At 61.3% G+C, this 11,830-nt stretch overlaps 3 protein-coding genes and 1 long non-coding RNA gene across 17 annotated transcripts; 1 reads left to right on the forward strand and 3 right to left on the reverse strand.

The window, feature by feature from the left end:
* Window positions 1-33: 33 nt before the first annotated feature.
* Window positions 34-2,833, reverse strand: FKBP2 (FKBP prolyl isomerase 2). Of its 5 annotated transcripts, none has more exons than XM_045556204.1 (6): window positions 2,727-2,833; window positions 1,311-1,506; window positions 868-980; window positions 681-727; window positions 277-312; window positions 34-186 (listed from the first exon to the last, which is right to left on the reverse strand). In XM_045556204.1, the coding sequence occupies exons 2-6, from the start codon at window positions 1,473-1,475 to the stop codon at window positions 125-127; spliced, it is 423 nt and encodes a 140-aa protein (XP_045412160.1). In that variant the 5' UTR covers window positions 1,476-1,506; window positions 2,727-2,833; the 3' UTR covers window positions 34-124. The 5 variants fall into 5 exon arrangements, with proteins under 5 accessions (XP_045412160.1, XP_045412159.1, XP_045412161.1 ...); XM_045556203.1 differs by having other exon boundaries at window positions 1,311-1,479; window positions 2,727-2,829; XM_045556205.1 differs by having other exon boundaries at window positions 1,311-1,494; window positions 2,727-2,823.
* An 84-nt stretch (window positions 2,834-2,917) lies between these two features.
* LOC123641435 lies at window positions 2,918-5,508 on the forward strand. Its single transcript, XR_006736295.1, has 2 exons — window positions 2,918-2,987; window positions 5,325-5,508. It is a non-coding gene; the product is annotated as an uncharacterized LOC123641435 (long non-coding RNA).
* Window positions 4,596-7,998, reverse strand: VEGFB (vascular endothelial growth factor B). Of its 5 annotated transcripts, XM_045556199.1 has the most exons (7): window positions 7,683-7,998; window positions 7,082-7,124; window positions 6,569-6,765; window positions 6,289-6,362; window positions 6,058-6,093; window positions 5,623-5,757; window positions 4,596-5,038 (listed from the first exon to the last, which is right to left on the reverse strand). In XM_045556199.1, the coding sequence occupies exons 1-7, from the start codon at window positions 7,740-7,742 to the stop codon at window positions 5,017-5,019; spliced, it is 567 nt and encodes a 188-aa protein (XP_045412155.1). In that variant the 5' UTR covers window positions 7,743-7,998; the 3' UTR covers window positions 4,596-5,016. The 5 variants fall into 5 exon arrangements, with proteins under 5 accessions (XP_045412155.1, XP_045412157.1, XP_045412154.1 ...); XM_045556201.1 differs by lacking the exon at window positions 6,058-6,093 and having other exon boundaries at window positions 7,683-7,793; XM_045556198.1 differs by lacking the exon at window positions 4,596-5,038 and having other exon boundaries at window positions 5,623-5,858; window positions 7,683-7,992.
* Window positions 7,999-8,275: 277 nt separating this feature from the next.
* DNAJC4 (DnaJ heat shock protein family (Hsp40) member C4) lies at window positions 8,276-11,382 on the reverse strand. Of its 6 annotated transcripts, none has more exons than XM_045556212.1 (6): window positions 10,987-11,377; window positions 10,244-10,337; window positions 9,622-9,806; window positions 9,370-9,531; window positions 8,573-8,659; window positions 8,276-8,480 (listed from the first exon to the last, which is right to left on the reverse strand). In XM_045556212.1, exons 1-6 carry the CDS (start codon window positions 11,061-11,063, stop codon window positions 8,378-8,380), a joined length of 708 nt encoding a protein of 235 aa, XP_045412168.1. In that variant the 5' UTR covers window positions 11,064-11,377; the 3' UTR covers window positions 8,276-8,377. The 6 variants fall into 6 exon arrangements, with proteins under 6 accessions (XP_045412168.1, XP_045412169.1, XP_045412167.1 ...); XM_045556213.1 differs by having other exon boundaries at window positions 9,424-9,534; XM_045556211.1 differs by having other exon boundaries at window positions 9,370-9,534.
* Between the last annotated feature and the right edge of the window lie 448 nt (window positions 11,383-11,830).

Raw genomic sequence — 11,830 nt, forward strand, 5'->3', positions numbered from 1 at the left:
CTCAGGGCCCACAAACACACACAGGCTCATTTCTTGGGCTTTTAAAGAGTTTTTTGTTTTTTGTTTTTTTGAACAGTCTGGTCCCTGATGGGGGCCTCTCCCCTCTTGCTCCTCCCCAGTCTGGCTACAGTTCTGAACGTCGCTCGATTTTGAGCAGCTCCACCTCGAACACCAGCGTTGCGCCACCTGTGGGGGAGAAGTGAAGTCAGAATGGGAACCAGGGCCACAGGGAGATGGGATGGCTGCGGGAGGTGAGGCAAGAAGGTATAATATTACCTGGAATCTTTGGGGGAGCTCCCCGCTCTCCATACCCTGTTGAAGATACGTGAAGAAACAGTCAGCTATGGCCAGGCTCCCTTCTAGCTCAGGCAAAGCAGGGGGGCCGGGGGAGGGTGTTCTATAGGCAGCCAGGCTTCTGTCCCCCTCAGCAAGAAGGCCAGAAACAGAGAAGGTGTCATGGACATGGGAAGGTGATGCCAAAGGCCTGGTACAGGGCAGAGGATGGGCACTACAGCCGAGTACCCCAAGGGTCTTGCCCTGTCCTCGCTGGCATCATCAGACTTGGAAGACACAGATATTGTGATAAATGAGTGGGGCGGAGGCCAATGAGAGGCTGAAGCAGTCCTTCACTCTTCCCAATCACACCATAACCCCTACACACCTCAGGCAAGGACTCTTACCCAGCTCTGATGGGATCACCAGCTTCCGCTTTTCCCCCTCACACATCCTGCAGGATAACACATGCTCAGCAAGTGGGAGCCCCCAGGCTCCCTGCCCTGCCTCTGGGGCTTGCCTCCCACAGCTCACCTCTTGGACCATGGCCACACACACCCCTCCCACCCCACCCCGGCCCGGCCCCAGACTCACCCCAGCAGCCCCTGGTCCCAGCCCTTGATGACCTGGCCCGTGCCAAGGGAGAAGACAAAGGGCTGGTTCTGGGGCAGGCTGCTGTCAAACTCCGTCCCATCTTCCAGCTTCCCCTGTGGGACCATGGGAAGGCCAGTGAGGAGCAGAGGACCACCCCAACCCCCCTCAGTTGCTCTCCCCATCAAGCTGGCCCCCATAGCACTGATGGTCATAGTCCTTGAAGAGGACAGAGCCTTGGACAGCTCAAGGGATACTGTCACAGCCTGCTGATGCCCACCTGGAGAGTAGACAGTGAAGGGCAAGGTGGAAGCATGGAAACTAGCTTAGAGAGAGGGGAATGGCCCAAGGTCACCCACCTGGTTGGTGGAGGAATCAGACTTCCAAGTCCTTTCTGGTCCCCAGGAGCCCCACCCACTTCCCAAAGCTCCACCCCCATCACTCACCGTGTAGTGCATGTGTAGAACATCCCCTTTTCTAGATTTGATGGGACAGTGGTCCACCCGTTTCTTGACCCCAATCTGCAGTTTCCGTTTGCCTTCTGCCCCTGTAGCCGTGGCCAGGGCACTCAGGCAGATGGACAGTACTGTCAGGACCCAGCTCAGCCTCATGTCTCTGCAGGCACAGACCCTGACGGACCGACTGACCAGGAGGAGGGCAGGGAAGGCATGGAACGTGGGCAGGTTCCAGGATTCCACCCCACCGTACCTTGCCTGCCCCTGGGGATTCCCTCTTCCCGGGTCACCGCCCTCTCCCCTGGGCTCCACGGCCACACTTACCAGTCCAGAGAGAAGGGGGCTTGGCCGAGGACCCCAGCAGCGGGGGTAGGGGGTCAGGGGAGGCCACAGCAGCCAGGGCCCCGCCCCTTCACTCACCCCCATACCTTCCCTCCCTCCCGGTTCCCACCTCCCCTTTTCAGTTCCCACCCGTTCCTTTACGCAAAGTCCAGACCCTATCTGATTGCGCAGCAGTTGCCCCGACTGGGCGGCCCCACTCACGCCACACCCAGCTGCCCCCGGCCCAAGACACCCACACCTCTGCGGCCGCTGCAGGGGGTCGGCCCCGAGGCACCCACACATCCCCGCTGGGTGGCTCCGAAGAGCCCCGGTCCTCTGCAGGTACCCCCCCAGCCCGGCCCTGTGCCTCCGTCCGGGGCGCCGCCCCAGCTCTGAGCCCTCGGGGGTCTCCGGGGCACCCAGACTGGCCCTGTGTCTGCCGGTCGCCGGGCCCGCTCCACCCATACCACCTCTCCGGGAGGAGTTCTTGGCCTACCGCGTCCCCAGGCCCGACCACCACGGAGGCCGCCCCCGCGTGGACGCCCGGGGCCATTACTTGGGCTTAGCTCTTCGCTTGGCTCCTTGGCCCCGCCCTTTACTGCGCGTGGTTCCGCCCCTGGCCCTGCGGCCCCGCCCCCGACAGAGCTAGACCCCTCTTCCGGAACCGTAGCCACGCCACTCACCGGCTGAGGGCCCGCCCCCAGCGCCTGCGCTCCGTCCCCTTCTGTCGCCAAACCCGAGACTCCGCCTTCCACAGGCTCCAGCTCCTCCTTCTCGAGCCAGGCACCGCCCCCCAACCCTTCTAGCCCCGGCCCCAGCCGCCGGGCTCCGCCTTCCACTGGCGCGGGCTCGGAGGTCCCACCCGTCTCTGTTCCTCGTCCCGCCCCGAGTCCCAGGGCTCCGCCCCGTGCGGTGTGAGAACCCTCCCCCTGCGGCATCTCCAGACAGCTCCGACCCCCACCGCCAATTTCCTCGTCACCTAGCTCTCGTTGACACTCGGAGCCCCGGCCCGCTTCTGCCCGGTCTGATCCAGCCTGCCCTCTTGCACCCCGGGTCCCCCTAGCCCGGGCTGTGGCCCCCTCTCACCTCCTCGCCGCGCCCCCGGAGTCAGCCCCGGTCGTGCTGCCGCCTCTGCGCAGGCGCGTCCTCGTCGCTACCAGGCCGGGCCACGCCGCCCTCCCTCATTGGACCGTGCAAAACCCACGGCTGCACGCCCGCTGGCGCGGCTTCTTCCCTAGCTCCGCCTTCCGTACCGCCACGTGACTTGCGTCACTTCTGGCGGAGAGGGAGTGTGTAGCGGAGACGTCCGAAAAGGCCGAAGGTACTTCCGGCCGAAATGACATTAAGGTCAGATGGGCTTGGATTCCTGGAGGTGGTCTCCAGGCGGCATTTTCCGTCGCCCCCAGCCTCTCCCACGGCGCTCTGGCTGGCCCCTGGCCTCCTCATGGCCCACAGCCCTCAGTGATTCGCTGTGGGAAGATCCTGGGCTTCTCGGAGAAACCTAGGTTTGAATTCCAGGTTTGCCACTAATTGGCTATGTCACCTTGGTAGAATTTTGTGTCCAACACGGGTCTGGTAACACCCACCCCACAGGCCCCGCGTAGGACCGAGATAATGTGCGGCGCCTGGCCCTGGCCTACAGCGGACGCTCCTGCCCGCTGCCCTCCCTGGCAGCCAGGCCTACCTCCACCTGCGACTGCGCGGCAGGACTGGAACGGTCTGCCTCCGCCCATCCCCTCGCCAGACTGTTTTCTGGCCCGCCAGCTCCCACGAAACATCTGTCAGCTGAAATAATGAACCTGCAGTTGAGAGGCAGCTAAGCCTAGGCTGAGGGTTAAGGAGACTGCCTACAGATCCCCAGGCCAGATATCCCTTATGACTGTTTCCTCAATTGGAAAAGGAAGACAGGGTGCTGGCCTCAGAATTGAGGAAGCAAAGGGGTGCAGGTGAAGCACTGTGCATGTCTGGCATTGCTCTCATCTGCCTCACTCCAATTGGCCCAGGGTGCGATCAGTGACATCATGGCTGAGAAAATGGCTGGAAAGTATTAATACTGTCAGGAACTGTGTCTTTTGGTTTAACCTGCTCCCTCCAACCCAACACCTCAGAGAAAGCCTCCAGTAGGGTGGCGGTGTTGAGTTAGCTCTACCTCTGAATGTCCTGCCACAGCCGGGCAAAGCCTTGGTGCCAAGGTTGGCCTGTCCACCATGTCAACACTCAGCCCTGGGCACTGGAGTGCAGGGAGAAGGGTGGACACTGAGCTTGGGCTGGGTGGGACAAGCCAGAGGTCTCAAGCAGCAGCTGAAGAGGGGACAGCACGAAGGAGGTGAATGCAAGGTAGACTGTTGGGCTGGGATGAGGGAACCCTGTCTCCCAAACCAGGCCTGCTGGCCACAGACGCTTGGTGCTTCCCTTTGGGAGGTAGGACTGAGGTGTGTGGCTTTAGTGTTAAGCTATCGGGAGCAAAAAGCAGCAAACACTGAAAGTGCCGCCCAGCAGGGAAAACAGGTGTTTTTTTCTATTACGTAAAGAAAATCTTAAATTTCTCTGGAGCCCAAGGTCCCCAACCACAGCAGTCATGTGTTCCCTCCATGTGCACATGTGGAAAAAGGCTCAGAGAGACAGGGGCAATGACAACCAAGGTCACTCAGCTGATCTGAGTCCCACATCAAGTGCACTGGCCTAGGAGGCCATCTCCTTCCAGCAAGGAGGAGCTGGCCTTGTGATGAGCAGGCGCAGGCCCCCTGCATTGCCTGGGCCCTCCCTGCCCCCAGTGCCTGGCAATAACAGCATGAAAGTGAGGAGTCCAGGATTCTGGATGCCTGGGCTCTGCTGTGGGCCTTGGACCTCACTTCCTCCATCTGCATGAGGGATTAAGACGAGCTCTGGTCTCAAAGGCGGTGATGCCCAAACCAGCCAGCCTGGACAGTGACAAATGACACAGGCAGGGACATCTCCTTTCATGTCTTTTATCAGGGTTGGGGGGGGTCCACAGTTCTTGTACCAAAGCCCAAATCCCATTGTTTGCAGAGGTTTGAGGTCTTCTTAGTGAGGGGAGCGGGGAGCTAGTTGTAAGCTGTTCACTTGTACAGGATGGTTAAAAACTGAGACAGTACCCCATTCTCCCCTAAGCTGGGATATGACCCCTCTTGCTGCCTCCAAGTCTCCTCCTCCAACTCTGCCTACCCTGTTAGATGACAGCCTCGGGGAGACAAGGGATGGCAGGGGAGCCCTCTGAAAGGCCCAGGTCGTGGAGCAGCTTCTGCCTGGGCTGAGATCTTGGGGGCTGGACTATTCTCACCAGGCTCCCCTCTCTTCCCCCACTGGGGTGTGGCCTATGAGGCAAGTGGCCCCGCTGAGTCTAAAAAGCAATGTGTCACCTTCGCGGCTTCCGGCACCTGAGGAGAGGAAGGAGTCCGTTTGTGCTGGTTGGAGCTAGGCCCCGGTTCCTCTTGCTTTACTCCCTCCTTAGCTCTGTGAGCCCCGTTCTCTCCTGATGCTCCTAGGAAGCCCCCACTGGCCTGGCCTCACCATGGGATGCAGGGGTAGCAAGAAGCACCACAGACAAGGGTTCCACTATGCCCCCTCACCTCTCGGAGCTCATAAGGTAGAGCAAATGTCTATCGCAGGGGTAGACATTTCCTTTGCAAATTGGAAAAGCTGTCTCCCTCTGTTCTATTCCAGGCAGATGTCACTTCCTCCAAAGATCTCTGACCTCTCAAAGATGAGGTCAGGTGCCCCTCACCACAGCCCTGAACGTCCTCTGCTGGCACCACCTCCCTTCTTGTCCGACTCTGTGTTAGAATGTGAGCCTTGTTCCTGCTGAGCCCAGTGCCAGCAGACGCTTGGTAAATATTTGTCCAACACATTCAACAGCTTCCTCTTCTCTGGCCCTCCTCCCACTGGCAGGCTCACCCTGGACGTGCTCCAGGACAGGGCCTTCATGCCTTCCCAAACAAATGCCATCCCGTAGACTCCTCACCTGCAGGTGTCTGGGTTGAGCTCTAAGCCCCGCCCCTGGCAACGGAGGTAGCTGTGGTGTCGGCAGCGGCAGCGGCAGGTCCGGGGGTCAGGGCGCTGGCGGCGCTGGGTGCAGCGTGGGCAGAGGGGCCTGGGGCTGGAGTGGGATGGGTGATGTCAGCTGGGGAGGGTGCTCCAGGGACAGGGTCCCAGCCCGGAACAGAACGGGGCTGGGGACGGTGGTGGGGAGTGGCAGCCCTAGGAGGAGAAGCAACATGTCTGGGGTGGGAAAGAAGAGTCTTCCAGGAGCTGGGGTCAGGGCAGAGCACACAGACTTGGGGAGCAGAAGAAAAAGGGAAAGAGATAGGTGAGAAGAGGAGGAGGGGAGGGGACCACAACTTCCTGACTCAACTGGTACACCCCCTGTTCCCTCCTCAGTTGGAGTCGAGAGACTCACCTGTCTGGCTTCACAGCACTGTCTTTTTTTTTTGGTCTGAAAAATAAGAGACAGACAGCGACAAAGAGGAGGAGGATCAGGAAATCCAAGCATCCTACTCTCTTGCCCCAGAGCTGAAGCCTACCCCCTGGCTCTATTCTTAGAAACCTGGTCCCCACTGCAGTGAACCACCATACCCGACACCCCCCAAGCTTGGATTCTGCGAGCTCAGAAGTTGGGCCTGGCTGGCACCTGCATTCACATTGGCTGTGTTCTTCCAGGGACATCTCCCCCAGCTGACTGCTCGGGTACCGGATCATGAGGATCTGTGCTCAGGAGAATGAGGAGAAAGAGAGTGAGGGAGAGGGAGAGAGAGAAAGGGGACGCTCCAAGGCTGGAGGAAGAGAAGCTTACCCACCAGCCAGGACCCTGGCCACTGACCCCTCAGCCTCCTGTGCCTCAGTCTCTGGGCTGGCCCAGCCCCCAGAGTGCCAACATGCATCCCAGCCTGTGGCTCCACCTGCCCCAGTACCTGCATCCGGACCTGGTGCTGCCCAGTGGGCACACACTCCAGGCCATCGTCAGGGCAGCAGCCACCGCAGCGCTGCACTGTCACACAGCTGGGCACCAGTTGTTTGGCCACAGTGCCCATAAGTTCCACAGTCAGGGGCACCACCACCTCCCGTGGCTGACAGGTAGCACGAGCATACACGTCTATCCATGATACCACTAGGGGCAGATGGGAAAGGGTTAAGTCCACAGTGGGTCTCCCGCAGCTGCTCCCAGCAGCTGTCCTCCTCAGTCCCCTCCACTAGCCCTCCTGCATCTCCCTTCTGCCCTCCCAACCTGGCTTCCCCTGTCCTGTTTATCCAGAACCCAGTAGCCCCACTGCCTCAATTTCCTCCTCTGTAAAATGGGCAGAATAATAGTTTCCTCTGTGGGAGAGTTGTATTTACACAAGACGATGGAACAAGGAGCCTGGAATCAGGGCACGTGGCAAACCCTCTTACTGCTGGCTAGCGCCAAGTTACTGTGTAACCATTACCTTTCTTCTGGTGGCCAGGGGCATCAGGCTGGGAGAGAGGGGCCTGTGGGAGAGAAGAGACCTGGACCCAAGGTGCCCTCCAGGAGGGGCTAGCCCTGTCGCTGTCCCCAGGGCTCTGCCCTCACATCCGGAGGCTTCACCACCTCTCTGACATCTTTCCAGATTGCTCTGTTCCTGGGCCACTGCTCTAGCTTTACCAGTCCTCTCCCGGGCACCTGGGACCTGCCCTGGCCCAACACCCGACAGACGTGCTCTGCTGGCGGTGTCAAATCTCCAAGCCTCGGGGCCAGGCTTGTTCTGGGGGCAGCAGGTCAGGAGCGGGCACAGTGGGCGCCGAACCGGGTCCTGCGGGCACTGAGGCAGCTCCGCCCCCGGCGGCGCCCAGAGGACGGGGTGGGGCGGAGGAGTGGCCCCGGAGCTGGGCTGGCGGGCCGGCGGGGAGGGGCACCTCCCAGGGGATGCCTGGGCCGGGCCCGCGAGGTGCTTGCATTGGAGGCCGGGCCCCGCGGATCCCCTCTGCCGACGGCGCTCAACGCCTCCCTATTTCCGCCAACCTTGAGAGAGGGCACCGCGGGAGGGCGGGATGTCGGGACTCGCGTACCTGGGCGGGGGCCAGCTGCAGGAGCGCGGCGAGCAGCAGGCGGCGGAGCAGGGGCCTCATGGTGCCCGCGGGGGCAGCGCGCCGGGGCCGCCGGCATCGCCCTAGCCCGGCGGCGCGGGGGGCGGCGGCAGCCAGAGCCCCATGGCACGGGCCCGGGCGCGGCGGGCGGGGGCCGGGCGCGGGGGGCGGCTCCTCCGCGGCCCCCTCCCGAGCCCTGGGCGCAGGCAGCGCAGCGCAGCGCAGCGGCGGCGGCCGGAGGAGCCAGGCGGGCGGGCGGCCGGTGGCAGCGGGCGGCGGCGGGGGCGGCGGGGACGGCGGGGGGCCGGGCCCGGGCTGGCGGGCGGGCGGCTCATGTGACCCAGACACGCGCTCCCCACCGGGCCGTGGGGCGGGGGCGGGGCGGCGGGGGGGGGCGAGGCCGCCGGCGGGGCCCGCCCCTCCACACACCCCCTCCCGTCACTGCGGGGGAAAGGGGACGCACCGCCCAGGGGGCCGGGCTCCCAGGTCGCCGCCGCAAGTACCCGGAGGTCGGGGCGCTGCCCCAAGGCGAGGCCAGAGCGAGGGGCGCTGGGCCTGAAGGAGGGAGCCGGACATGAGCTCTGAAAATCACTTTATTGCACTCGTTTTGGGGAGTAGGGAGTCCTGGGAAGGAAGCAAGGAGGGAGCACAGAGCAGGCCCCACCCAGGTGAGCTCCTCAGGGGCTGGTGCCGGGGGTCACAATCCCAGGGCCTTGGAGAGGTCCGGGTGGAGGCGGCTGCTTCTGCAGTTGCTCCTTCTGGAGCCTGGCTCTGTTGGCCCTGGAGGAGAGAGAACCTGGGAGGTTGGGACAGGGATCCCAGAGGGTGGTGCCAGGACAGGGAGCAGGGGCCAGAATAGAGGAGGGACAGACCTTGCCTGAGCCCGAGTGTCATTGTAGATGGCTGTGATGATCCGATCCTTCTCATCCATAAAGCTACGGTGTATCTGTTCCAACTTCCTGCAAGGGGGTCACAGTTAACCCTGGGACTCCAGTCCCTCCTGTCCCTCAAGTCCTATCCCACCCCACCCCACTCTAGGGTCTCACAGCTTTACATCTGTGGGGACCTCAGCCCAACCCTGTCTGGGATAGGTGGAGACACAGAGTGGCCTGGCTTGTCCAGGGCCCAGTGGCACCCCAAGTCCCTGAATGTCCTGCCAAAGGTGGTGACAGCAGCTGTGAACATGGCAGTGCTCCTCCCAGGAGACTAGAAAGGGTTGTACCTACATCTAACTCTATCTCTGAACTAGGCAGCTGCTAGCGGTGGGCACTGGCCTTTAGGTATCTTTGCTGTAGAAAATCCACTTCATGGATGGGGTGAGAGAGTGGTGGGGAGACTGCCAAATGAATGAAGACGGTTGCTAGAGAGGCCCAGTTCCAACACATTTGCTTCTTGTACGTGATTTTGGTTGGCTGCAGCATTCTCTGGCAGCCAGCAGCAAAGATTTACATTCAAATGATGAAAAACTGAAAATGACAACATTAGCCCTTCATGCGGTGCTGCCTTTACCGAGTAAGGGGAAGCTCCAGAGACTGATTTCATGCAGTTTTTAGCCTGAGAAACACAAGAGTGCAGGCCATAGAGTGCTGTGGATAGATGGCGGACCAAACTGGGATTCACCCACCCTCCTACCCTAGGCCCATCACCCCAGGGGAGGACAGGGATACACCTGAAGGCGACATAATGCAGGCCCATGCCTGCCAGCATGAGCAGGAGACAATACCCCACCACTCGTTGGTTGAGTTTATGTTGCTGCTGCCTCGATTCAGGCCCCTGTGGCCTCACGCCATGAAACTGGGCCCAGTATTGTGCGTTGGGGGGTGCCCAGGAGCTGCTAGGAGGCAGAGGAAGGGATGGTGTGGGGATAAGCCTCCTCAGGAGACCTGGGGCTGGGAACAAGCTGGGGGCAGGACTACTGTACCTGTGTGTTTGGTGGGCAGACTTAGGGTGGGCTGTGTTTCCTCGAGACTTTGGGGGGCTGGCTGAGGAGAGCTGGTGGTCATAGCTGCGGCGGCTCTGCTCATGGCTGAGCACATGGTATGCCTCACTCAGCTCCACAAAGCGGCTGTGGAGGGTCGGGTTCCCAGGGTCCCGGTCGGGGTGCAGCTGGGGTGGAGCAGGACTCCCCTTATCTCCCTTTCCCAGGACCCGTCCACCAATAAGGGCTCCAATCATTCCCAGAGGCCCTGCCTGGCCAGTGACTCTCACTCTCAGGCCTTCCCACCCCTCCAGAAGGCCAGAGAGTCAGAAAGCACAGACCTCTGCCCCCTCCTCACCTGTCAGCCCCCTGCTCTGATCATATGCCCTGGCCCAGAGTCCTCAAGAGCAGGCAGGTCAAGAAAACCAAGCCCACCCCAGCAGACAGGACCCCTGGCTCCTGCCCCCAGCCTTTCCTCCCACCTGGCCAGACCCCTGCCCCTTGAGTGCCTCCCACTCCCTATGCAGGATGAAGGGATGTGGCACCAGCCAGAGTCACAGGTCTACTCCTGGGAACTTGGGCTCATATTTCCTTTCCCCTCTACCCATCTTAAGGGCACTGGTACCTCTTTGGACTTGGTGAAAAAAGCTCGTTTAACTTCTTCAGTGCTGGCACCAGGATGCACCCCCAACAGTTCATAATAATTACTGGGGCTGGACCTGTGGAGAGAGTCCCAAACCTCTAGGGGCTGAGGGAACCCAGAGGATATCCCTGCCCTGCCCCTCCCAGCCTCCTTGGACCACACTCTTCAATTTAGCCACCAGAAGCTGAGGGCTAAGACAGGTCCCAGGACAGATCTGCAGATAGCTCCTGTCTTTTGCAGTGTTTCAGGCATAGTGCAGATCAGGACCTCTCAAAGTGTAGTCCTCAGATCCCTAGCATCAGAAACACCCGAAAAACTTGTTCAAAAAAACAGATTCCTGAGCCCCACCCACCTCATTCCTCCAGTTCAGAATGTCCAGAGCAAGGCCCAGGAAACTGCATTTTTGTACCCCCCGCCCCCCCCCCGCAGTGAGTTATGCACAGTGATGCTTGACAACCACTAGAGTTGTGGAAAGAGCATTGCGTTTGACCTGGGCTCAAATTCCTGATCTGCCACTTAAATCGCTGTATGATCTTGGGGGTGGTCTCTTTACCTCTGATTCTCAGTGTCCTCCGCAGTTAGGGTGAAGGTTACCTGAGACAAGGCTGTAAAGCACGCTGTAAGGCACCGGACACAGAGTAGAAACCACAACGGTCTCAGTATATAGGGGAGTCCGTAACAGAAACCACTGAACCACTGGCCCCGGTCCCCAGAGCCCAACTCACCGCTGCCCGGCGGCCTCTCCGAGGAGCCGAGTGGGAGGGTTGCGGGGCCACAGACGGCACAGGCGCAGGGGCGGCATGGTGGTGGGCGGGCAGCTGGAGAAAGGAGGCCACCAAGAGTGCACTGAGACCAGGGTGGGGCCAGACTTCAGGTACCCCGAGGGCAGAGGGAAAGGGCTTGGCTCCGTTTTCTTGCGAAGGAAGATTGAAGTAGGCCCGGGGAGGCCCTCTTGCTCAGGAGCAGACCCTCGTGTCCTGGACTCGCCCCCGCCTCTGACTGGGGCGCCCGGGGCCCTTCCCCGCACTGGCCTCGGTATCTGCACAACCAGTCCGGGACGCAGCGACCCCCATACCAGCCTAGGGAGGCTGGGGATGGGTGAAGGAGGAGCTACAACCAAGCCCCGCCCCCGTCGCGCTCGGACGCCATTTCCGGCGCCCAGCCAGGCACCGCCTCCGCACCCTCATTGGCTTAGGTGCTGTGGCCACGCCCAATAGGTGGGAAGGCGTGGCGACCCCGCCCCCGTGCAGCTATTGGCTTTTGACGCCTCAGACCCACCCACCGAAGTCGAGGCCTGCGGCCTTGCGGACCTGCGCGGGCGCCCACCTGGGAAGCGACCGAACTGAGCCTAGCCGTCTGGGAGACTGTCGGCCCAGCCGCCATCCCTCCGTTCAGCGGACGTGGCTGTTGCTCTGCTCTGCAGCTAGGCCCATTTCACAAAGGCGCTTCCACCCCATAGTCGTACTGGAGCCTGGCAACAGCCTTCCCAAGTTGGGGTGCAGTGGCGTCCTCATAGCTCACTGCAACCTCCAACTCCCAGGCTCAAGCGATCGCCCTTCCGCAGCCTCC

Source organism: Lemur catta, chromosome 7, assembly GCF_020740605.2.
Source record: "Lemur catta isolate mLemCat1 chromosome 7, mLemCat1.pri, whole genome shotgun sequence".
NCBI classification, from domain to species: domain Eukaryota; kingdom Metazoa; phylum Chordata; class Mammalia; order Primates; family Lemuridae; genus Lemur; species Lemur catta.

Coding starts and splice junctions, on each gene's coding strand:
- FKBP2 (XM_045556207.1), bottom strand. CDS start 2,193: ATGGCCCCGGGCGTCCACGCGGGGGCGGCCTCCGTGGTGGTCGGGCCT. Junction 1,480..2,110: donor CAAGAACTCCTCCCGGAGAG/GTGGTATGGGTG, acceptor CTGTGCCTGCAG/AGACATGAGGCTGAGCTGGG. Junction 313..680: donor GGTGATCCCATCAGAGCTGG/GTAAGAGTCCTT, acceptor TATCTTCAACAG/GGTATGGAGAGCGGGGAGCT.
- VEGFB (XM_045556198.1), bottom strand. CDS start 7,742: ATGAGGCCCCTGCTCCGCCGCCTGCTGCTCGCCGCGCTCCTGCAGCTG. Junction 6,766..7,081: donor CCCTGGCCACCAGAAGAAAG/GTAATGGTTACA, acceptor ATCTGCCCCTAG/TGGTATCATGGATAGACGTG. Junction 6,363..6,568: donor AGCACCAGGTCCGGATGCAG/GTACTGGGGCAG, acceptor TCCTGAGCACAG/ATCCTCATGATCCGGTACCC.
- DNAJC4 (XM_045556209.1), bottom strand. CDS start 11,063: ATGCCGCCCCTGCGCCTGTGCCGTCTGTGGCCCCGCAACCCTCCCACT. Junction 10,338..10,986: donor GGAGAGGCCGCCGGGCAGCG/GTGAGTTGGGCT, acceptor CTCTCTCCACAG/GTCCAGCCCCAGTAATTATT. Junction 9,535..9,621: donor TCTGCCCACCAAACACACAG/GTACAGTAGTCC, acceptor TCTGCCTCCTAG/CAGCTCCTGGGCACCCCCCA.